This window comes from Dermacentor albipictus, chromosome 1 (assembly GCF_038994185.2).
Source record: "Dermacentor albipictus isolate Rhodes 1998 colony chromosome 1, USDA_Dalb.pri_finalv2, whole genome shotgun sequence".
NCBI lineage: Eukaryota > Metazoa > Arthropoda > Arachnida > Ixodida > Ixodidae > Dermacentor > Dermacentor albipictus.
Genome location: NC_091821.1, coordinates 352,995,054 through 353,020,941, shown reverse-complemented (window position 1 = coordinate 353,020,941; position 25,888 = coordinate 352,995,054). Strand labels below are relative to the sequence as shown.

General features: G+C 46.2%; 1 protein-coding gene across 2 annotated transcripts in view; it reads left to right on the top strand.

Annotated features, from left to right (window-relative positions):
* Nucleotides 1–294: 294 nt before the first annotated feature.
* Nucleotides 295–25,888, top strand: part of LOC135918561 (protein Wnt-1-like) — a 60,921-nt gene continuing 35,327 nt past the window's right edge. Inside the window, exon 1 of one of the 2 annotated variants that reach the window (XM_065452170.2) lies at nucleotides 295–585. In XM_065452170.2, the coding sequence (XP_065308242.2) occupies nucleotides 380–585 (206 nt within the window). In that variant the 5' untranslated portion in view covers nucleotides 295–379. Of the gene's footprint in view, nucleotides 589–25,888 lie in introns of both variants that reach the window. The other variant, XM_065452169.2, reaches the window with a different exon arrangement.

Sequence of the window (25,888 nt, the reverse complement as noted above, 5' to 3'; positions counted from 1 at the left end):
AGGGGGAATCGATGAATCTTTTTCGAGTTCGCCGTCTCGTCGTCGTCGCCGTCGGCAGCAGCGGCGGCGCGCGATCGGAGGCGCAAGAGAAAAATAAAAATAAGAGAAAGGCCAGAGACCAGGTGGGGGGTGTTGCGGGGGCTGGGAGGGGGGTCCCCCCCCCCCTCCGAGAGAGGCAGAGGAAGAACAAGAGAAAGACGACACGGCGCGGGGAGAGAGTGCGAGGGAGAGAAAAAAAAAAAGGGCATCTGCGCGAACGTGGAGACGGCCCGGATCCAGAAGGGTCCAGGACAGGTACGGCCGACATGCGCTCGCCCTGGACGACAGCCGCGCGTCGAGGTGTGGTTCGGGCCAGGGTACGACGCTGAGCGGCTCCGCTATGGCGCCGCGACGGTCTTCCACCGCGCCGCCGCACCGACAACGCTGGGCAACAACGTCGTCGTCGTCGTCGTCTTGGTGGTCTACCGTCGTGCTCGTGATGGTCATCCTCCTCTTGTGCTTCTGCTGTCTGCCTCCGGGATCAGAGGCAGTGGGCTCCGACAATGTGGCCAAACGCAAACCGGGCCGAGGCCGAGGATCTAGATGGTGGTGAGTGACCGTTCCACTCGGGATCACCGCTTTTGCTGCGAGCGCCTTTAGCCATTGAGAAACCAAATGCGCGCGCGCTCGACGCCGCGGACAAGGGCGTCGTCGTCACTGTCTCTTTCCCTCAGTAACGGGTTGTTGCGTAGTTTCGTCCTCCGAAGTCCTCCCTTCTCAGGTCACGACTCTGCATAATCCGGGCCGCCTAATTATGCCCCGCTGATCGGTATCGTGCGAGCCGATGCCGCCACGCCGGCGTCCGTTCATCCTTCTCCGGCGTTTCCCTCCCGCGCAGTGATATTCCCCCACCAGTTCGCGGACGGAGGAAAGATACTCCTTCAGCTTTGCATTGTAAATCAGCTCCGTGGCGTCGGCCTCCGGCGCCTTATCGGCTGGGACGATCGATGGCAGAGCGCCAATAATACGAGAGCTAACACCAGATTCAATGAACTCGCGGGTCACCCGCCTTTTCACTTGAACGCGTTCCAAGTTTGTCTTTCTCATACACGTTCCTCGTCCTTCGAAACAGTTCGCAACCCAAGTAGGGTAATATTTCGTCAGGCAAGCAAACAAACCTGCCCGATCGCGCCAAGGAACGAAGACGTCGCAGGGACAGTCACTTTCGGAAGCGCTCTATCGTGCTGTGCCGTATGCGATCACAGGGCTTCCTCTGGTTCTATTAGCAGGCGTACAATGTAAGCATGTTCCACGAAACTTCGTGGCCTCAAAGAAATCACCGCTTCTCGATGCCAAAAACAACGCTGTGGCCTTGAGAAAATGTCCCACCTCATGCATTGCTCATCGAATGTTTCTCCATCGAACATACTCGTATTGTCTCTACTGGCATGACGCCTATCCAATACATTGCGTTTTTTGTGGCGCCTTCCCACCGAAAAGCAAATGTCACCAAGAGAAGTTCAATACTTAATGTATGGTTTGCGCACACACATTAAAACGTATGGGCAAGGTGACCTTATGTGTAGGTGCAACTGGAGATTGTTATTTCTTTCTTGGTGCAGCGACAATGAATGACGCGTGCCCTGTTTAAAGCTTATTTAAGATGGATAATCCTTTCAATATCCCGTATATAACGACTCCTAAAGAAAATTATTTGCCACACAGCTCGCCTGCAGACACCTACGCAAAGAGCGAAGCCTGCAAAACGCAATGGACTCGTCCAGGCGAAACCCACCTGGCAATGACGCGTCGGCGCAGGGACAAAGCGTCAGGAGACAAAAAAAATTTAAAAAGGAGCAGGTTTTTCGCCTCCTCCAACTTGAACGGACGGACTGCGCACACACATTGTGAGACACGTGTAACGCCACTCACAGGCGCACATACGTGGCCACGGAGGCGCGAATGTACACGAAGTAATGTTTCGCACCGTCGCTTCGGATAATGGGCGCCCGCGGATTCCCCGAAAGAACAGCCGCTTCGCGAAGCGACCCGTCCGTCGCCGCCACCCCTGCGTTCGAAACGGAACCTGCCATTTTGGCCATCGAGCTGCGTGCCTTATAACGCACGCGTGCAGCGCGGGCGCACGTATATACACCAGTAATCGCGTATACACAAACAAACACGCGGCGGTGAAGACGTTTGACGCGTGTGCTGCGGCTGCACGCGAGTGCACGCACGCAGTGTGCGCGGAGAGTGTGTCTCGCAGCGGCACATAATGGTTTTCGAGCAGCGTTTTGCCGGAGACCACGTAACCGCGCGCAGTTTCAGTTTCCGGCCGAAGTGGCCGCACGCAGTATACGCGTGCACATACACGTTCGAGACGCATGCGGTGCAAAACAGCAGGAAAACGACGTTGCAGCTGGAACTTGTGCCGCTTCTTCGCGCCTCCTCCTCAAGGTTAAGCGCAGCTCAGTGACTTTCTTCAGGTGTGGTGTCCGTCTCAATCTTTAGTTGGGATCTTCAACAAGTGCGTTAATATCTACGCCCTCGTTATTTTCACTTTTCTTCTTTTCTGACCTAAAGTGCGTCAGGCTTGCGCGAATGTTAAGAAAGTTAAAGCTGCAGGTTCATCGGATGGCGTAGGCAATGTTTTGCGCCTGGGTGTCGAAACATCACCCGAAATTTTAATGATAGCCGCGAGGAGGTTGACAGGCCGCTTACGAGCAGCTCGTCGTATCCCCGAAATGTATCGCAGGCTGGAAACACCCTCCCCCCCCCCCCCTCCCAGAATTAATTCTTGGTTAGCCTGCAGTGCTGAGTGTTTTTTTTTTTATGTTATGATTAGCATTTCTTCAGACGCTTATGAGAAATGCAATGCGAGGTCAGCACATCTACATTTTTGAAGAGATCCAACATCGTTGGAGAGACAGCTGCCTCAGTTTCTCACGAGGCACACGGTACAGTTTTGTTCGATCCTCGCGCCGAGCTGGTACTGTCATTGTTTAGCCTAAGCGTATCACCTAGCAGTATTCGTATTTTAGTAAAAGCAGATATTTTATTACGTTTGATAACATCATTATAGTTCAAAGACTGAAGCATGGTGAATGGGGAAGCTAATAGAATCTTCCTGTTTACAGGCGAGTATTGAAATTTTCACTTTCCGCCAGCCAGAACTAATGATCCACTCATCAGATAATAGTGAGGAGAAACTATCTTTTTAAATATTTCTCTTAAAGATAGGTGTTAAAGTGTCATAGGGACATGTGGGAGGGCTGGAGTGGAAGATTCATCCTTAACAACGCTACCATATTATTAAACTTCTGAAAACTATAGTGATTCTAAAAAATTTGTGGAAGAGAAACTTGGAAATAGCCCATATACAATGTGAAAGACCGCAGGAGGCTCAAACGACTCATCATGTAGTCCAGTATGGTGAGAATACTGTCCCCTCTGGGGCCCTTGAATATTCAATAACTCCCTCGACAGCTAAAAGTAGGTTGAATAAGATGAATGCTTATTAGCCAAAAGAAAAAGTAGTCAAGAAATAACATTCACGTATAGTGTTCACAAATTCGAACGCTAAATATTTTGAAACTACTTCAATCCAATATTGCCTTTCCAGTTTCACCTGCACTTGGATTAGCGGCTTCATTCAAACTCCAAAAACGTACACACTTAAGATTATCCCTTGATTAAAAACCGGTCCTACCGAGCGATTGCGCCTCGAAGAATGCGTAAAAAAGCACTAGCTGCTGCCCGCGCTTCAAATTAATTTAATTATGGAGTTTTACATGATATAACTCTTACTTTGAGGCGCGCCATATAGAAGGACTCCTGATTAGTTTTTATCACACGGGCTTCCTTAACGTGCACCGAAATCTGTTCGCGTGCCAATTTACGAGCACTGCACATTTCTCAAATCATGCGCACTGTCCTTCCACCATTATCTAATTCGTAAGCCTGCGGGTTCCCGGCGACAGAGCCCGTGAGAGGAAGCCACACAAAACGACAAAGCTGTTATATATATATAACTTGTTGGGACCACCGATAAAATGTGCAGATGTATGAAATATGCCCGCAAAAGTTTTCGGAATGCGGAAACCACGGGATAGTTTAGATACTTCACCCCTCGGGCATTCAGAATGCTCGGGGAATGAAGTGCAGCACTTGGTGCAGAACCAAGAATGTGCCGCACTAGAATGCAGCACATTCTGCACCACGCATTGGTGGACTCCTTGACTCACAACTAATGCTCGGGGTAGCGAAAGATCTTGCTCTTTTTTCTCTCCCTGTACGGGCAGTTTTCACCCCACCGAAAGATTATGTGCTTTGTTGTATAGACATGCATCTCTGTATAGGAGCTTAAAAGCCGAAAGGCGATGGAAATGTCATACGTCTTTTGGCGTTAGGCACTTAGAACTGACGTTCCTGTACCCGTGTTCACTAATTTCACATGTCAATGCTATGCAGGAAGAGCACGTACGACTTTTTCTTTTTCATTTTAGTCTTCTTGCTGTACGATCATTGTCACCAGATGTTGGAAGGTACACTAGTAAAACCATGACTTTAATAAGCACAATTCATGATGGTGCAAGAAATGCTGGTCGAGATAACATGGTATAGAAACATTACTGATCACGTAAGAGCCGCCTATCCCTAAATTCAAACTTCGTTACTTAAGCAACAGTAAATAGGAAAAGCAAGCAGAAAATATTAACATGCACTGTGCACATACAAGCATGTCACAAGCACACAAAAGTGTTTCTGGCACCAGCGGCGAAAACACAGTACAGTCTGTCATTCGCACATCCTCCAAGTGCTCCACTGCAAGTTTATAAGAAAGTATCAAAGGCTGTAATTCAGCGCGGCAGCTTGTAGTTTATAACCGCCTATGTTTCAGTGCTTGTATACAAAGTTGTACAAGCAATTTCAGTTCCATGATTCAGTTCAACACTTCGTAAGTCATGTGGTTCCTCCGAAACGTTAAAATGAAGAGGCTGAATAGAGATTCTCAGTACAAAAATAATTTCTTGTTTATTTTTATTTTTATTTTTTTCCCTCAAGCAAATTTAGAAATGTCACATGTCCAGCTCAGTTGGATTAATCAGGATTGTTCGGATGATTTCTAAGAAAGCTACAAATAGGCTTCTATGAAGGAGGTCCCAGCGGAACACTTGAAGTTTCTTTCTTTCTTTCTTTCTTTCTTTCTTTCTTTCTTTCTTTCTTTCTTTCTTTCTTTCTTTCTTTCTTTCTTTCTTTCTTTCTTTCTTTCTTTCTTTCTTTCTTTCTTTCTTTCTTTCTTTCTTTCTTTCTTTCTTTCTTTCTTTCTTTTTAGCTCACGGCTGCCAAAGACACAAGGAAGCGAAGTGTTCTAACTTCAGACTAGATAATTCCTTGCTTTAGGGAAAAAAAAAAACTATTCCCCGCCGCATGTTCTTCGACGTAGGAAGAATGCTTAACTGCCACGAATGACAGGGTTCCTATCGTCCCGCACACACAAGGTGTCACGTAAGGTGAAAAGCGGCGTATTCAGGCGGCTATCGTCAGCTGTACAGACAGAGCTATAGGGAGACAAAAGGAGTGGGGAAAAAAAATCAGGCCGAGGATGGTGTGGCGGGGCCCACTTGTCAGTTCTGATGGTGATGGAGCACCTCGGAATGTGGATAAGTGCAGGGCGTGAGCGTGTACACACGTATACCTCCCGGGGGAGAGACGACGCGTTCTGTCAGAACAGCAAGTGCGCGCATTCTTTGCCGGTGACGATTTGTAAGCGCGCCGTGATAGATGACAACATTGTGAATGGACGTGGGGAATCGGAAGAGAATAACCCACGGCGCGCTAAGGTTTAAAGAGAGACAATTGCTGAAACCGAAAATCGCCGATATCCACACCCCGAGGGCGGAGACGACTCAATGAAAAAGGCTCGCACGTGTAAGGAAAGTTTCATATCGGGCTGGTCCTTACCATGTGCACCTATTAAAGGATTTACGCGGGCGCGAACGATTAGATTTTTCTTGTGTGTGTGTATGTGTGTGTGTGGTTAGATTGATCGTCTCGTTCGGTGCTCTCTGGTCTGTCACTTAAGTTCCCCAATACAAAAGGAGAACTTCCCCTCGATGGTGCCTCTAATACGTTGTTACCTCGGCTTACCAGACAAAGCATTTTCTTCTACGTTCTGTTTCTCAGTTCTAGCATAAACACGTGCCTTTATGCTATCATAAAACTTGGCGCGTCTGCGTCATTTTCGTTATTATTTTCTGCATGCGAGTAGTGCCTGAGAAAGAGTTAGAAATGTGGCCCGATTATACCTAATAATAATATTTGTGGTTTTACGTGCCAAAACCACTTTCTGATTATGAGGCACGCCGTAGTGGAGGACTCCGGAAATTTTGACCACCTGGGGTTCTTTAACGTGCACCTAAATCTAAGCACACGGGTGTTTTCGCATTTCGCCCCCGTCGAAATGCGGCCGCCGTGGCCGGGATTCGATCCCGCGACCTCGTGCTCAGCAGCCCAACACCATAGCCACTGAGCAACCACGGCGGGTGATTATACCTAATTGTGATACGAATACTTGGCGGAAATGGGACACCAAGTGACGAGAAAAAATATACGAATAGCACGTGTTCTTGAAACGATGACGTGCAGTTTTTTATGTACGCTGAGGTAGTAGAGAATTCATTCATTCATTCATCAGGCGTCACGTTTGCAACTCTGTGAGACGCCGGTATAAAAGTGAAGGTCATCAGTTTCGGTGCCGTTTGAATGTGTTAAAGAAGTGCTTGCAGTATATAATTTACCGTGAACTTGATAGTGTGCCACTTACAACAACTGCATCCGTATCCTACTCAAGTAGTTAAAAGCACGTTCACGGAAATTGAGGGATTGTTTACAATGAAAGAAAGAAGACAAAACTAGCTTTCGCGTTTTCTATACTGTGTAAATGGTAGGAATGTGCGAATAGTTAATTTTGGGACTGAATCGAATACGATTCGAATGGTGCCAGCAGCGAATCGAATATTCGAATATCGAATACTTTTCGAACAGTTTTCGAATAATGAACAGCCGTTGTCACAATTAAAATAATACGATGTTCGCATCCCAGTATTTCTAAACTTAGCAAGTTTCTGTCATTACATAGTACGTTATGAAGCGTTGTTTATTAAAAGCACACATGGAGCATTGGAAGCAAACAGCAAACAGTTCCTTTGAGTGCACAAGGCTCTCCAGAAAGTGCGAATGATCGCTATACGGCCTGTAGAGTATGGCTACCTAAGTGACGTGCTTCACTACGCAAGTCCTCATGTTTTATGCCTATGTACTATGCCCGCGGGGGCAGAAATTTGCCATTACCTTGCTCGAATTTTATGTTTACTTGTGCGAAGTTGACGATTTTAAATATTCTCAAAGCATTCAAAAAATATTTGCATTTAGGAATAAAAAGAAGCAAATTTTACTTTGTTCTATACAGAAAGAAAATGAGTAAGTGAGAGATTTAGAAAGAACAGATAAAATCAACTAAAATGAGATAAAGTAATCAGGAATTGGTTCCACAGCAAATTAGTGTCATGTGCCAGCGTGGGTCTCAATGCTGCCTGATTTCCTTCGAGATGTGCAATACGATGTTGAGCGTCTCGTGGTTTCGGTTAAAGCTTGTCGCAGAGAGATGTGACACTTTTAAAATGGCACACTGTAATTCAGCTGCGCGACTATGCTAATCCCAATTCACAATTTACGCGTGCGGCTAAGGTATCACTCAGGACCTATACTCTGACATTTATGGCGTAACGAATATTCATACGTCACTATACGCGTCTTCTTGTATAGTCCATTGTTTAGACGGTTCTGCTGTGGTATTCCATTAAAGGCTCACACTAGGAGCGCAAAATGGTGTCGCAGTTTCTAGTCACATTCTAAAAATAAAAGTAAAGCGCCATCAACATCACTCGGGTCAATTAGATTCAAGGCCGTCTGCGATATATGCGCTCGAGAAATTTCTATTGAATATTCATCGCACGCACATTTGTCCAGCTATAACAAGGCGCAATGTCATATACTAACATACGTGCCAGCCAATTTCTTACTTCGATATCTTCCGTGTATTAAGGCGAAAATACTGATTCTTTGGAAAAAGTTTTTTTTTTTCATTTGAAACAGACAAATAAACGAACTGACCACAATTTTCGACATATGTAAAGTTCACAAGATATACGCACACGGAAGGATTTCCTATCTCAGGAAATGTGTACTTTGGCGTTGCATTTATTATGTCGCGCCGACAACTTTCACGATTGTTGAGTGGCAGTTACTGAAGCACGAAACGAAAATTACAACACAGATATTCGTGTTTAGAAAACGTTAGCTGACATGACCTCTTGTAAACAAGCAGCACTGTAATGTCTTTTCAATGTAAAAAGTGTTGATTTGAGTAGCACATTATGTGCATGTGCCGCCAATCTGTGATGAAGGTTGGTATACAAAGTATAAAATGAAAAAAATGCAACAGTTTCAAGCGCTAAACTACAGAACTATATAATAAAACTGCATGGCGGTCCTCGTAACTGACATAACCCAATCGGGAGGCGCATCCTAAGGCTATCTATTAGTACCTGCATAAACGCTACTGTGCAGACGCATGAAGCCAAGGCCTGAACGTATACTTGGAAGCAAGAGAGGCTTTTCGATCACGTTGTGTTTTCGATCTTGAAGCAGAAATCTTCGTCTACTTGTCTTTCCACTAACAATGCTTCTCGCATAGCAAAGATCATCGTATTTATTTTTTCTGCGTCGAAAACACGCAGATGCGCAGTTGAGCTCTTCAAAGCGTGACAGTAAAGAAAACTTTACGGCAGCTTACGTGCGTCTCTTTTCTTCTTTCTTTCGCAGCATCATTTTACTCGCTTTTCGTTTTCCTGCATTCCTTCTCCACTCGAGAGCGAACTTCTTGGGGAACCGAGACGACGAGCCTCTTCCCTGTATACCTGCCAGACCTCCCGCATCCACCTAAGCAATTGACTACCACTTTCCAGCGCTCGCTTTCTCCGTCCCCACAATGTCTCCCGGTGAAACAGATAACTCACTCCACGACCTCTGTGTCAGAAGAGTGAGCTGAAAGGGTTTACACGCCGCACTGAGCGATCTAAGTCACTACTCGCGAAGGCGTGTATACTTGCCGTCAAACACGAGCAGTCGATTGTTTGAACAAAGCAAGCAAGCAAGGAAGCAAGCTATCCAGTATGCTCACAGCTCATGATCGGAAACGCAGGGGCTCAACTGACTGCATGCAGTCGTGCTTTCAGCGCCCGAACGCCTGTCCTTCCGTCGATGCTCGAAGTTCACGAGAGAGAAGTGACTCGAGCCAGCGGGGGGATAACAGCGGTTTGCTTTTTTGCTAAAGGGATCGACAAGCGATGTACTGCAGCTGCCTCGGGAAGGGGGGCGGGGTTGGGGGATGCTGCCGACGCTGTGGCTGGAAAGCCGCAGGGGCTTAGCGACCGCGTCGAACGCACGGCGGCGGCTCGAGGGGTCGAGCGCGGAAGTGGCGGAGCCGCAGACGCAGGTGCGCGCGCCCACGCGCTGCTCATGCCCTTCTCGTCCCATGGGGGTCTGTTGGCGCTGCCGCACGCAGGCCTTGCACGCGTACGAGCGCTGCGTGGCGGCGGCGGCGGCGGTGCCGTTTCCCTCATGACCGGCGATTTCATCCTACACACACGACCGCGTGTATAAACTACGTAGCATCTTCCGCCTCCCTGCGCGATCATGACTTCGAACCCCCGCCTGTTACCTCCCCGTGGCTTATTACGCACGCGCCCTTGCCGACGCAATTCAAGTTCAGGCGCTGTCGAATGACCGCGCCCTTCTTCCTTTCTCGCGAGATCACGCTGCCGTGTGCGCGGGCGTGATCTAGGAAGCGGCGCGGCCTGCAGTCAATCTTAGCCAATTTCCGCTCTCCGAGAAGGGGCCCGTTAGAGAAGGCGGCTGGCTGCCCCGCTTTCGAGGCGCGCCGAGTGTTTGTATTTGTGCGCGAGTGCGCGCCCGCAAGAGACCGCCCAATAAATCTCTTAAACCTACACGAGGAAGCGAGCGAAATATGGGTGGCGCGCAGGTATACACCGCTGCAGGGGCTCCGCTGCGCGCTCGGTCCGTGATTGGGCATGTATACGTGCACACCACTCGCACGATCAGGATGGTGTGCGAATTGTTTGTGTGCCCGTCTATATGTATACCTGCCTTTTACACAATTAAGTACGCACTGTGACGGCGTTACGAAGCTATACGGACTCTGCGTGAAACCGCTGTATGGGGCACGTTATGTGCGATGGACTTCTACGTGCACGACGTTGTCATCTTCATTATTCTTTCTCTACTAAGTTTCTTTCTTTTTTTTGTCAGCGTCAAGCGTATCGAAAACGGTATTCTCGTAGTCAAAATTTTTATTTGGTTCATGTATGCTATATAGTTCCCTGTGTCTGTCTTGCGCGTATATAGCACAAAGCAGCTTGAGACAAATGATCGACAGAGAGTATACGAACACAACGCTCATGCATTTCCAACAAAAATCAACCTATTTGGAAAAGGAATCACCGTTATATGCGAAAACGCAGGCGGGCTAGAAATGAAAAGCTACAGTGAGCACACTAAACGTTCAAAGCGAATAGAATAACAAGTCAAGGACCAGTAGAAAGCAATACAAGACGCTTGTAATATGAATAACAATACGAATTCGCAGCTCTCTCTGCAGCAGCGCTACTGATGGCGCAATGGTGACACAGTGACGGCACAAAAGCTGTGATTTTCTAAATACAGACAATTAGTTTGAAATTAAATCTGCTGTTTGACGACCCCACAAGCGGTACGGTGATCCATGAGTGACCCCATATATACGGGAGGCTTCCGATTAACTTTGACTACACGAAGTTCTTCGTAACGCGCATGCGCTCAAAGCACGCAGTACACGAACGTTTTTTTGCAATACCGCGGCCTCGTCGTACTGCGCGGCTTCTCAGGCAAACGGACCCCCGACATTGTGCTCGGAAACACGACGCCGTGACCAATGAGTCACCACAGCCGCGGGTCAACACATGGAATAAAATTATGTCTTGTAGTTTCCTCGGACATTAAAAATGCGACTGGAAAGTTGTGCACTATTCGACAATCGTCAGGTTCGTGCATGCGCAAATTTATGGATATATGTGTACTAAATTAACCAGACTTGTCATCTAACTAGTCTGCGGAGTGTTCTTGAAATGTAAGTGCTGCATAGTAAACGTAGCATAACGTATTACTTTCTCCTAAAATAGGATAAAAAGAACGACAACATGCTTAAATTCGTATTTATATGCTGTTTAATAATGTCGGTCGTACAATAAGGCAACAGCTTCATGGGCATTGCTCGTTTTGATTTCTTTTCCGAAAACCCGCTGTATACGGGCGTGCACGCTGTATAGCTACAGGACACGGTCGTCTGATAGCGCCGTTTCTGGCATCTGTAAACTCGGTATTACAGCTGTTCCTGCAACCATCGTTTTCAAATAAAAGCTGCCTTTAAAGGCGGTGTGAAACACCTTACCTGCAGCAACCAACGCAGCCAGCTTTCAGCAGTATATATGGTATATAGCTGTTGTAGTATAGCTATGCAAACCGATCGGTTTCTGGAGCCGGCCCATCAAGAATCATTATCATCGTTCCCTCTTTAAAGTGATGCTTTCTCTTCCAGTAAGTAAGGAAACGTGTCCAGCTTCATCGTGAGGTCAATTATACTCGCAAATTGGCGCTAAACAAGAGCAGCGCGTTACTCGAAGAGACCAAAGACCGGCATCGAAAGTCACAAAGAGCGTTCATTAAAAAAATCAGCTGCAAGTACACCGCCCGTGTACAGCCCCGTTCTGTTTCGCGCTAATAATGTTAATAAAAATATGCTGTGCCAACTCGCCCAAAACAACCACCTTGTAGGCCACTGAAAGCTTCGCTCAAACCGTTTCCCGCAGCGCGTGAGATTCGCATAATTTTTTTGAAAGATAACTCGCGCTGACCTGAAAACCTATATCTGTTACATACGGGGAAGGACGCAGCAGGAAAGTGCAGTCCTTGCGCAAAAGTACTCATTGCTTTACAGTATCTCACAATTGTTGTTTCAGTGTTTTCGCATTTCGCCCCCATCGAAATGCGGCCGCCGTGGCCGGGATTCGATCCCGCGACCTCGTGCTCAGCAGCCCAACACCATAGCCACTGAGCAACCACGGCGGGTAACATCATTTAACGAATGAGCAACTTTGTGTACATACGGAATGACAACAGGACGCGTTTTCAGTTTCTTTTCGCATTCTCCTGAACCATTGGTAGGCTGACGCCGAAATTTCTTCAACAAAGCTATGCTCACCGAACCTAACAAAAAAGCAGAGAAGCCTGCCGAGCCAAGCCTAGACACCTGCAAATTAAAGCTTTCCTGAATGACGGGGGGGGGGGGGGGGGGCAACACCTAGTTAGAGCCAAGTGTAAGCTAGTAATGGCAATAGCTCATTTTACTGTTTTCGAACGGACGGAATGAAACGGCAAGAATTCTTCCTGTGCACGGAGGCGGTACACCCAACAAACATGGCTTTCATGAACGGTGAGATGAAGGTCTAAAAATTGCTGCTTGTCAAAAGTAGGAAGCACATAGGTAAACTTGAGCTCTTGTCCAAGCACTTTAACAGTGTCTCATAGCAGAGCAAGGACTATTTCGTACTGCCTGAATAACGGCTTTGTGCCCGAGGAAGAGGGTGAATCTGTTTGGATGCGTGAGACCATCTTTGGGACATGCCAAGCGCGTGTCAAAGATTGTGCGTTTGGAGCTCTGGTGCCAGGTTCGGCTGATGTTTGAATGGCTGTAGGTTCTATGCTTCTCTCAAGAATGTTCCTGCATTCCGCACACGAAACTTCAAGATATCAGGAAATTGGCTGCTGAAACGACTGAATTCCAGTGGCAACGGTGTCTCCTGCTTCTACCCAGGCGTTGGAATAAAACGGTTCGCTCTTCCGGTCTCCAGGTTCTGGAGGACATTCAAGTCCGCGATGAGGTAGCTGCGGTGCTGAAGAATGGGCCCAAATAAAATGTTAAGCCTACAATTCCTGCCGACGAGCTTCTCTCCGCGAATAGACGTATGGCCAGAGGTCTAAGACAGAAGACCAGGACAGTACGGTTTCAAAAGAAAGCCAGTGTGGGCGTGATCCCTTGGGCATTGCTATATATATATATATATATATATATATATATATATATATATTACAACAGACTGAATGTTTAGACTGAATGACCTACGCCTCTTGGTGGCCGACAAAGAGGGGGGTTTGTGCTCACGCAAAAAGCACTTTTCGACCTCAAGGCTATGGAAGCTGTACGGAAGAATTTCAGAAGTGTGCAGCTGTCAGCCCCCAAGGTAAAACCTCAGGCTGTTCTGTGCAACTATCATGGCTTGCCTAGTTTAGCAAAGAGCATCAGAGTGCAAAGGCAGTAATCTCTCTGTGTTCTTAACGCAAAAACTCATAAACTCGATATGCCGTTTAGCTGCATAGTAAGCGAAAACAATCCATGGCAGGTACTGGTCAGTCGGTATTTGTTGAAGCAGTTTAATAGCCTTATAATAGACGGCGCATTTTTAGTAAAAGAATCCGGTGGCATCATTGCGTTCTTTGAGGACAATCGCTTTGTTGGGTATTTTTTCTTGTATGACGTAGATGAGCTGTTTTAGTCTATACCTTACAGGGAGCTCTTTATGACTGTGCGGTCATGTATGGAAAAAAATTGGAACGTGTCCTTTCAGAACAAGGCTGAAGTTCCGGTAGAAAGCTATTTTGCTCTTTTGGAGCTTTATCTTGGGACAACGCTCATTTCTTTTGAAGATGAGCTGTTTGTGCAGAGGAATGGTATATGTATATGGTCATGTGTGGCGTCTGTGTTATGCAACATTTTTTCTTGCGAACATTAACAGCAACTTGGAAACCGCTTTGTTAAAGGACAACGTTTTGCAGATCTTTAGGTATATGCAGATGAATTTTTGATTGTTTTGAACAAACAACAGGACTGTGCCTACACAAAGTGTGTTAATGACGTATTAAAGACTTTTAAAGTGCTTGGACAAGGGCTCAAGTTTACCGATTAGCTTCCCACTTTTGACCAGCTGCAATTTTTAGACCTTCATCTCACCGTTCGTTAAAACCATGTTTGTTGGGTGTACCGCCCCCGTGCACAGAAAGAACCGTTGCCGTTTCATTCCGCCCATTAGAAAACAGTAAAACGAGCTATTGCCATTACTAGCTTACAGCTGGCTCTAACTATGTCTTGACCCCACATTATTCAGGAAAACTTTAATGTCTAGGCTTTAATCAGTGTCTAGGCTTGGCTCGGCAGGCTCCCCTGCTTCCTTGTTAGTTTCGGTGAGCAAAGCTTTGTTGAAGAAATTTCGGCGTCAGCCTACCATTGCTTCAGAAGAATGCGAAAAAGATCGAAGCGGAAAACGCGTCCTGTTGTCATTCCGTATGTACACAAAGTCGCTCATTCGTTAAAAGATGTTCCTTCTAGGCAGGATATACCGGTAGTGTTCTCGGCTCCGCGCAAACTTTCTCGCATTTGTGCGCGCCTGTCTTCCGCAAAAAGGGCCGAGTGCGTAAAGAACCACGTAAAGTGTTTCTTGAAGAAGTGTTCCGCTGCCGTCGTGCATAAGATTCCTTTAGACTGCGGCAAGGTATGCGTCGGCCAAACTGGGCGTTGTATAAGTGAGCGCCTGCGAGAGCATGCTCTATCAATCAAGAATGGGACTGGCTCGTGTTTGCCGTATCATTGCAAAGTATGCAAGTGTGAAGCTTTGCCGGAAAACACATGCGCATTACGAAAAAGTAAGGATATACGGTGGCACGGGAACTAGCGGAGGCGATGTATATCAAAAAGTTTCGTGACCATGTGTAGCAGCGTTTCACCATTGTCTCTTCACGAGAATGAGTTTAGTTTCCTGGCTGATTGGATATGATTAGGTCTGGTTGTTTGGTGGTATGATTAGGTTTGTTCCTGCTTGCATGCCCGAGTGTATATAAGTGAAGCATCGGGGAAAAAGTTTTCCCCTTTCTTTTTGTCCCCGCCGTTCTTTCCATCTTTATTTACTTTCCCTTCCTCTAGTGCAGGGTAGCAAACCGGAGGCTTTACCTTGGTTAACTTCCCTGCCTTTCTCTCGTTTGCATCTCTCTCTCTCATCGGAGAAAATAAAAATCACTTGCGAGTGTGTACCTGCCGGTGTCTTTTATTTTAATGTCCGTGTCTTGCTTTTTGAGCCTAAAACAATTTCTAAAAGCCATGTACCAACTAGCCCGGCAGCAGACATTTACTAAAAGATGGGGTGTAAATGACGACAGAAAAAAAAAAAAGACGGGTCAAATAGCGTCACATCCGGCGGTCGACAACAGACGAACGCGCGAATTCCCACAAGACGTCTTTTTGGCACGCACATCGCCCCTGGGTTTAAGATACTCGTTTCGGGCACGTAAATGATGGGCAATTTTTAACTTCAGTCCACTGCAGAGATTGAGAGTTGAAAAAAAAAAGAAGATTCGTGTCTCTGTACTACTGTGCATCAACGCTGATTGTTTTTTTTTGCTTGATCTTTTTGCTGATCGACGATCTTGAACCAGCAAGATCGTCGTCTTTCCCTTCAATATTCGGTATCAGAATCTTTAGAATGTTCCTATGTGTTTCAAGTCGAAAATTTCGTAGTTACCCTGCGATTAGTAACAAATGCATGAAAAGAAACGTAGAAGCGATGCGCCAATAGTATTATGTTGGTCAACAAGAAATTGTGTCCCACTTGCGAAAAATACAATAAGCATAGCCATACAGATGGCGATGAAGGACCCTTAGCTTTACAACTTGCACGCTTAGTGGCTTAGTTTACAGACTTTCAGAGATTTGTTAAGTGCGCTGCTTACAGAAAGAAATCGAAAGGATAGGGACGCAATGAAAAAAACTAGGATGCGGACGAAGTGGAGAGAGAGATAGCAATGAAGTATATAAGAGATTGAGACAACTAGTCTGAACACAAAACCAGTGGAATAAGTTGCCCTAACCCTCGTCCACTTAATATTGTATCCACACGCTGCTTCGCTGACCTCCTTATACAGCTTTATCGAGTGATAGACGCACACCTTTAGTGGCCCGTCCTGCCCCTCTAATTTTTCACGACGTCTGGTCGCTATAAAACTACCTGCTAACAAAAAAGAAATCGCGAAGGTGATCTGATTTGATTTTTGCATGTGTGTGTGCGTGCGTGTGTGTGTAAATTTTCACCGCACTAAATTACGTTATACCCATAAAGTGTGTTCCGCGGGTTTCGGCCGTTTCATCATGAGAAAAGTTTCTCCAGAACTAGATAGGTTGAGTCTGTAGTTCATTTAGAATGCAATGTCTAGTCCTTTTTTGCCGATATACATTGAATCAAACTTTAACTCAAATCGACGCTTTCAATATACGTACATGACGTCACGCTGAGCTGGTCCGGCAACTTCAGGGCGGTGTCGCCACCATCTTTCTTTTTTTTTTTTTTTTTAATGTTTTCCGGCTTAGCACGTCTGCACTCTCACGCTGCAGTTATTGCAGAAGCGCAGATATAATTGTCCACCAATGTCGCTCGTATTAAGGCCCCCTCTTTAAGCCTCCTTTAAGTAAGCAGCAACTCGGCCCTCAAGAACGTTTCACACTGCAGTGATCGACGTGCACAACGTGGAGCTCACGTAATTGGGCGATCGCGCAGGCGCGCGTCAAAGGAGGGCCGCACTCTCGGCAGCCGTTCCATTTCTCCCCGCTAATCTGTGCTCCATGCACCGATGACGAAGATGTAGGGCGCATTCCTACAATAACTTCGGTGCGCGTTTTCCACGGTCACCCGGTCCGCTGCCGGACGACACATGCAGGACGAGACGGATTATCCGCCCGGTATCTCGGGGTCCCTTGTTTATGCGCGTGTCGTACAAGCCACGGCGAGTTTCCACGCGGACTTCCCCGCAAAAGCGCGAGACTCGGGCACTGTATATGCAGCACGGCGAGGGCGCTGTCGCGGCGAGCGATAGAGACAGATTATGCGCTACCCCCCCCCCCCCCCCCCGGGTGGCGCGTATGTATCAATTTATGCGCCCGTTATCTGCGCCCCGCCACTCGTGAATGATTTACGGCGCACGCATTCGCCGTGACAAACTGAGCCGCGAGCGGGAGGAAACTGGTTCTTGTTTGCCCCTGCGAAGGGAAAACAGAAATCCAAGGAAGATGGCGGCGGGCGGAGAGAAATGTAGAACGCATTTTTAACAACTCTGAGAGCGAGGGATGAGGCTGGCGGTAGCCGATAAGCAAGTGTAAATGACTTCCAATTTTAAGAAGCCGACCCGCGCTTATCGGCGTGTCGGAAAGCCCTTCGCGGGCTCTTTTCTTCGTCTTGCGTCTCCGTCACGCGAGAGCGGATAAATGTCGATTTAGTTAAGTGGGATTTGAAGAATGTGAGTGGGGAGACGTGCTACAATATCTGCAATGCGGCGGTACTCGCAGTTGCTGAGACAACATCATCGCGCGTTACTTTTGTTTTGTTTAGTTTTGTGTACGTGTTGTGTGTGTTTAAACAAAAGCGTGTATAGCGCCACCTAGTGTATAGAAATTGCAGTTGAGGCTGTGCGAACTTGTCTTCCCTGAGCAAACACGTGTAACTGTCTGTCTGATGTTTTCATATATAACTTGGCAGCGTTATCGAATTCTCTCTCGTTCGAGTGGTCCTCGTTCCTGGCTATAGGGTCCGAACTTGTGGTGAATGTCCGCTGTATACAGGCTGGAGGCCGCGTTGGTGCGAGCTCTCAGAGAGCCTCATCATAGCGCTATAAACACTAATGACCGGTCACCGCTAGCTCCGCAAACACCATGGGTTTGGCACGTACATTGTCCATTTACGAATGGCCTGTGGCGAGTTGACGGCGGTGATAGAGCGGTAACGTTACTCTGGCGGAGAGCACTGAGCAACGTAAAACGGCATCCAAGTTGTGCATCGCCATATGCATCTGTAGGCCTCATGTAGCATAGCTCTATTTATATTTACAAATTTGATGCGAGGGCGCAAACGTGAGGTACTGAGTTGCTCAAAGAGATCGCGTTCACAGCTCATGATCTTTGAATGGGATGAACTAAGGTCTGGGAATAGGCACGCATGTGCAAGTCCAGGAAGTGTGACGCAAGAAGATATGCTTAAACAAAACACGCGCATGACGAACGTTTTAGTTTTCGCCAAATGCGTTGTTCAAACTCCACTACTCTACTACTGATGTTTGCCAAACAATGCGTAAAAGAATTTGATGTACGATTCTCTATCTGGAACTGAATCTGGAATATTGGTACCAACATAGAGTAAATATAGCTTAAGTATGCATAAAGCTGGAAAAAATGCACTGGAGGGACGTTTATGTGATGCCTGGCACAGTTCACTAAATGCTGCATACGAGTGTGCACGGAATAAGTTCAAACTCCTTAGTTCTGTGCAAAAGATACGGGAGAGGCGCAGACACTTAATTCGGAAGAATTAATTAGTGTAACTTTTTATTAATATTTGGTACTTAAAAAATATCGCCCTTAGTTGGCGCCCGCTCTTCCTTTTCACATAGAGGCTTTAAAAAATTATTAACTTATACGCATTAGAATTAAAAGTCAGTTCCAAATCATAACAACACAAAATCCAGTCATATAAGTACACTAATGCCACAGTAAAACTAAAAGTCAACTCAGAAACATAGCAACACTAAGTCTAGTCACGTAAGTGCACTAAAGTAAACACAAAGTCCGGTCACATACCTACACTAAAATCAGGGCACATAAGAAAGCACGGATCAGAGTCAAATGAAGGTACATTCCGTAGTACTGATGCATAGGACTGGAAACGGAAACCCAGAGGACAACAGGCAGAAAGTAATACACAAGAAAGCTCCTGTACTACCACACATTTCTCTCAGCGACCTCACGCATCTACTGCAGAAGTAACACCAGCTAATAGCGAACATACTACAGCATCGGTGACACAATTGATTTTGCCAATGCTTTTCGCAGCTCTTAAGGCAATCCTATCTGCTTTGCCGGAAGCAAACAACCTACCAGAAGTAAAAGCCTTGTTGCCTCTAGAAGCACTATTGTGTCAACAATCCAGGCCGAAACTGCGGCAGGCACTACATGAATAACCGCTACAAAAATGTGTCCATATTTCAGTGGAATGCCAACAGTCTTCGAAGAAAGTGCGCTGACTTTCGTAAACTGCTTGTGCAATACAACTTCCCAATACTTTGCATCCAAGAGGCGGGAATCACTGACGACTTTCGCCTCTCGAATTATGTGATATATAAGACTTCTCGTCAAGGCGCTGTTAGCAGAGTGCTCCTGTGCGTGAGAAAGGACCTACCATCTTATCAAATTCAGTCCAGTGATTCAGACTTCCCGGAATTCATCGCATGTAAAGTATCCTTTGGCAAGATCTGTATAACAGTGATTAATCTATATCTACAACCTTCAAACCGGATTTCAGTAGAAGCGCTAGTGGATATATTCAAAATAGCTCATTCTAATGTATTTATATGTGGCGACTTCAACGCACACAACATCATCTGGGGCAGTGATCACTGTGATGCACGGGGTAATGTTATTGAATGCGCCATAGATAAATGCAACTTGATTGTTTTAAACGATGGGTCGCCAACATTCCTTCGTGGATATAATTACTCAAGCTGCATAGATGTTACCCTGTGTTCACATGATCTAGTGAATGGTGTGGGATGGACAACAGATATGGAAACGCGCGGAAGTGATCATTTTCCCATTCTTGTTAACCACCCTAGCATGCACTATCATATCAGGCGTTACAGCAGACTAACCAACTGGCAAGCTTTTCGATACCGCCTAACGGATCAAATTAACCAACATGCAACAGTGGAAAAATTTACAGAATTTTTGCAGGATAATATGAACATATGCACAAAGAAGGTCCCAATACCAAAAGACTATGCTGCAGTTGACGGAGAATATGAACACCTAAGAGCCATCCGACGCCGATCCGAAAGAGCTTACCGACGGAGCGGAAGTTTAGAAGCATACAGAAACGCTCAGAAAATACACAATGTAATGCGCAGACGAATGGAAAGCTTAGGCAAACGGCGCTGGCGCGATTTCTGCGGCACGCTGTCTCCTCACACGGCTGTCCCACGAATATTTCTAGTAATTCGTTCTTTAAGCGGACCTGTAACACAAAGCTTCCCATTTCGTGCTCTCGCTGTAGCCCGGGACACGTGTGAAATAATAGTTGCAGATGAATTTTGTGAGCTAATTTCCAGATCTGCCTTTTCATCCCAATGTGCAGAATTTGATATTTCAGTAGAGTTGGCTAAGCGAAAAATTACTGCTTGCTACAGGGCCCAGCATCCTCAATTAGATCACACTTTCACATTAAACGAGCTCCAATGTGCAATTGCATCATGTCGCCAAAAGTCCGCTGCTGGGCCGGACGGCATTACGTACAATATGCTAAGAAACCTCGGACCGACAGGTACAAATGCGCTCTTAGACATCTATAATAACTTATGGATAGAGGAAACTGTACCTGACTCTTGGAAAGTCGCTCGAATCATACCAATTTTAAAACCTGGTAAGACGCCCTTGTGCCTTGAATCCTTCCGCGCCGTTAGTTTGACAAGTTGTTTATGCAAAGTAATGGAGAAAATGATTGACGCGCGACTTCAATGGTGGTGTAATGAAACGAAGGTGCTGTCCAACTACTTAATAGGTTTTAGAAAACATAGATGCACAATGGATGCAATATTAGATATAGTAACCTGTGTGGAGCACGAGCGTGCACGTGGAAACATGACGATAGCAGTATTCCTAGACATCAAGAGGGCATTTGACACCGTCAGTCACGTTCATGTTCTGCTAAGCATGTTGGAACTTGGTCTGTCTGGCAGGTCCTTGCGATGGATTTCTGAATTTTTAACAGGTCGCAAAATATTTGTTCAGACGGGTGAAGGAAAGAGTGCTGAACATATTGTCAAACAGGGAGTACCACAGGGAAGCGTACTCAGCCCCTTCCTTTTTAACTGCGTCATGGCTGATTTAACGCGAAGACTGCCATCACAGTTAAAGTTTTCACTGTATGCAGATGATGTGTGTATTTGGACATCTGGGTCTAAAGCTCAACTACTCCAGATGGCACTGCAAGACGGCATAAATATCATCAACCAATTTTTGAGAGAAAGAGGAATGGTACTATCACATGCAAAGACTGCTGTATTGCCCTTCACTCGGAGGGTGTTAAAAAATTTCACTCTTAATCTGGAAGGACACCCTCTAATGATTGTCACACAGCATCGATTTCTTGGCATAATACTTGATAGGCAGCTATCCTGGGCACCCCACTTTAAAAACTCGAAAACGAGGTCAATGCCATAGTGACTGTACTTCGCAGACTTGCAGGCACATCATGGGGCGGATCAGTATCGTCCATGCTGACTGTTTACAATGCATTAATACGACAAAAAATTGCATATTCCGCGCCCATCTTACACGGACTTTCCCACACGTCAGAAGAGAGACTTCAAAGACTTTTAGCTAGAGGACTACGCCTATGTCTAGGAGTTCCACGAGCGACTTCGAGTTCTCTTGTACTAGCTGAGGCTCGCCAATCACCATTTCCAGTTATGCGAACTACAGAAACATGCCGGCATTATTTCCGCCTTCAAACCCAGCATAAAAACCACCCATTGGCTCTAGACATAATGAAACGAGATATAAGTTATGTTCATATAGAAATTCAAAAAAATCTTCACATATTGCCAGAAAATGAATTTTGGAACTCAGACATCGAATATCCTCCATGGCTGCTTACAGTTCCAAAAATTCAATTGTCAGTAGAAGGGATATTCAGCAAAAGAGACATGTTCATTCGAGCTGCTCAACAGCTAGCACTATACCAGATATATATGCGGTATTCAGGATACACACACGTCTATACAGACGGCTCCAGTACAGCAACCTCTTCAACTTCATCATTCATTATACCGCACTTCAACAAACAAGAATCATTTAGGTTATCTCGTGCGACTTCGTCCACAACGGCTGAACTGTTCGCAATCCTATGTGCGCTAAAATTTATATTGTCAGCAACAGAAGCGCAAAAATGGGTAATTTTCAGCGATTCACAGGCGGCTCTAACATCACTCTGCAGCACAAAGGGGAAAACATTCAGCGACAGTATAATATATGAAACACTTAAATACCTCACAAAGGCAAGCGAAGCAAAACATGCAATAGCATTCCAGTGGATACCAGGGCATTGCAACATTCCTGGCAACACAGCAGCCGATGAAGCAGCACGACAAGCGCACCTGAAAGATGATACGGCTCCACTCCCAATATCAAAGAATGAATTACGCTGCATTATAAGGACAACGTCTTTCAACATGTCTAGGAACACTTGGTTTGACCAGAATTCTAAGAGCTCTGACTTATATCATATTGATCCATTTATTGAATTCAAATTTTCATTGTCATTAGATAGAACTATGGAAACGCTTATTCATCGATTAAGGCTAGGCACTGCCTACACAAAGCATTTCTTACACAGACTTGGCCGAGCGGAAACCCCCGAATGTGATTGCGGATTTGTAGATGAAGATATATATCACCTCCTTCTAGATTGCCCACATCACGATACACCAAGATGCCGACTTAAATCAGCGCTAAGTAAATTAGACCGCAGACCTTTCAGTTTAAGGAAACTTTTGGGCCCTTGGCCAACAACGGCCTTGCAGAAGAGCGCTTTAAAAGCACTAAAGACTTTCTTTGAAGACAGCGGCATCGCTGGACGCTATTAGTGCTTTCATTGTTCTGTTCATTTCAATGTGACTCTATATATCCATCGACTTTGTTGTGACTGTATGTGCTAATATATTTATTATTAGGCAAGTGTTATTAGGCAACAGTATCGTTTGTACTTTTGAGACTTTCGACTACATAAGTGTGGAGACATTTGCCATGTATATTGTATGTACCCGCTGACCCGCTGACTAGAAAATGTGTTCTTAGGCGACAGTATCGTTTCTACTTTTGAGACTTTCGACTACATAGGTGTGGATACATTTGCCATAGTGTTCCTGTGGAAACGTTGCTTTATAAGTCCTGGTGCTTGTGTGAAATGATTATTTGATATGTAACCGTGAACCCTGAATGATGTATGACGGAACCACCCAAGAGATAAGGAGTAGCCGGCGCCTTAAATTGCGCGCCAACATCTCCTTATATCATATCAATAAAAAAAAAGTACATTAACCCAGGCATTGAATTGGCCAGAGTCTGGTTTTAAAAAAATGCCATAGAACGAGCTTATCACATTCAAACACTCTACTCAATAGTTTCTGAGAATATTGCTCGCTTCTAGAAATCTTTGAACAGCCAGTAACGCTCGTATTTGCGATGAGTACGTTGGCCATGGACCTAAAAGCTTCCTAAGGCTGAAGAGCCTGTGGTCTAATGTCCCTAAATCACGTACTAAGCGTTGTCTTTGTGTGGAGTGTCGAGGACACTCGACCAGAAGAGGCTGTACAACCTCATCCGCGTGGCCACAAGTGCATTCCGGACTATCAGGTCTTCAAATTTTATGCAGAAAGTGTTTTGTGTACCCTGTACCGAGCCGCAGACGGTGAATGAGCGTTTCAAAAGCTCTGGCTGTATCTAATGTGGGTGGGAATTTAAATTGAAGCGATGAGTCAATGTGAAATAAATCTGAAGATTTCGAGCTCTGGTCAAACCATGTCGCATTCAAGCAGGATATATATAATTTTTTTTTAATTCGAAAGCATGCCCTTCGGCATAATACAAAAGAAGTTAAAAATATACGAACAGATTCGACTCGTGCAAAAAATCTAGGAGTGAACGATGATGGGTTCCATGAATCCAACGTTCAAGGTCGGGTGGGCGGCCAGGCCGAAGGCCTGTTGCCCGGAGATGGCGGAGACGGCTTAGATGAAGTCCTGGGCACGTCCATAATAGGTGCGTCACTGTCACATTTTGGATTTCTGTGTTGCAAAATGGGCACGATGAGCCGTAAGGACCATGGTACTGTTGTGGCCAGAGAGCGGTCACAGACGGGGTGAGCGCGACCCCGACACGTAGCCTCCTTAACGTAACCTCCACTCGGCGGGTTAACCCACCAGGGAGGTCTGACCCACACGGAGGTATGAGAGCTCGTGTGGTACGTCGGAGGTTTTAGCAGGAGATATATGTACACACAGATGGAAACTGAAAATTTTCAGACTATCTGCAGGACTTGATATTTAGGTAAAATCTTTGACGTAATCGCGTTTTGCAGAAATTTTGATGTTTACCATTCGCAATATCTTTCAGAACTGCGACTGCGTCGGACTTTTCAGAGAAGGACCTCGTAGGTTGACCTATTTTAGGTCACCGCGGCATTAAAAAATGTGTAATAAAACAAACTGAATTCATATTCTCCCGAGGTGAACTATATACGACGCCGCTTGTGCAGAGAAGCGAAAGAAACGCAGTCGTTTGCCCAACTCTGTATACAGCTGACTATCTTCGATGATCGCGCGCACGCAGCGTCTCGCGAAACGTGACTCGAGTGTCTCGCACCAATGGCCTATACCGTCCAGGGGGCGCCACGGTCCGTGTACCGTGGGAAAAAAAAAACGCATTCTGGCGTCTCCCGCTTCCGAGAAACAAAGAGCCGCATCTGTGCACACACACATACACACACGCGCAGGCTCGACCAAAAGACTGTGTACTCGAGCCGCTAAGCATCTATGCAAACAGCGTGTGACACGGAACGCCCGGTGCGCGTCTGTCTTTTTCCTAGACACTCCGCAGCCTCGGCTCCTTTTCGGTCGGCCCCCTCCAGCCGTCCAGTACATCAGCCGCCCAGCAGAGCGTGCCGCGCGCACTCCAACCCCGTTCGTCCCCAAAATGCGGCTATAGAAATTCAGACGCCGCATCCGCGTGTATACCTTCCGCGGTGTCCCGCGCGACATTCATAAAGTTTTCGTGCGTACACCTATAGCTTCGCGTGCGGCGAGAGTGAGACAGAGGAAGAACGCTGGTCCAGTGACGCACGTCTGAGCTGGAATAAGCCTGAGAAAGAATGCGTCACGCGCCATGTCGTGCGGCTCATGCAAAGTCGGGCTTGCGGCTTCTCCCGCCGGCGCGCATGTGGTGGAACGGAAGCCCCGTGTCCAGACATCGTACGACCTTTCTAAATCGCGATAAGCACACGCGCGGGCATTGCAAGAAAAAACGCAGAATTCGTTTTCGAGCAACTACACGTGTACCTTCAAAGCTGACTCGCGCGTATTTCGTCTTACGACAGGCCGCGTCATTTTCGGCGCATATTCTGAACAGTTTTTGCCTCTTGAATGTAGACGTGAGTGTTATCTGTCACAATGCTCAATGCATTACCTCACAATGTTATCTCACAATGGCAATGCATTATTCCGATTTGCGAAAAAAGACTGTGGGATTGTCGGATTAAGGATGCTGTATGCGTGCATGCATGCGTGTGTGCAGCATTACGGCAATGACGATGGCATATGTCCGTGCGTGCGTGCGTGCGTGCGCGCATCCTGGAAATGCATTTCAAGCGGAGAGATCTTGCAAAGTCACCTTCTACAATTCGTAAATTCCTATATGTGCCGTGAAGTAATTAATCAAGAAGTCAATTAGTTAATTTTTTTAATTCGTTCAAAATGTGTTTCGATTTATCGCGCTAGCATTGTCCGCCTCTTCGAATAACCAGCTCAAGTACAAGAGTTATGCTATCTGCAGGTGATTTTTTAAAGTTCTGAAAACTTAAACATAATCTCACAATTC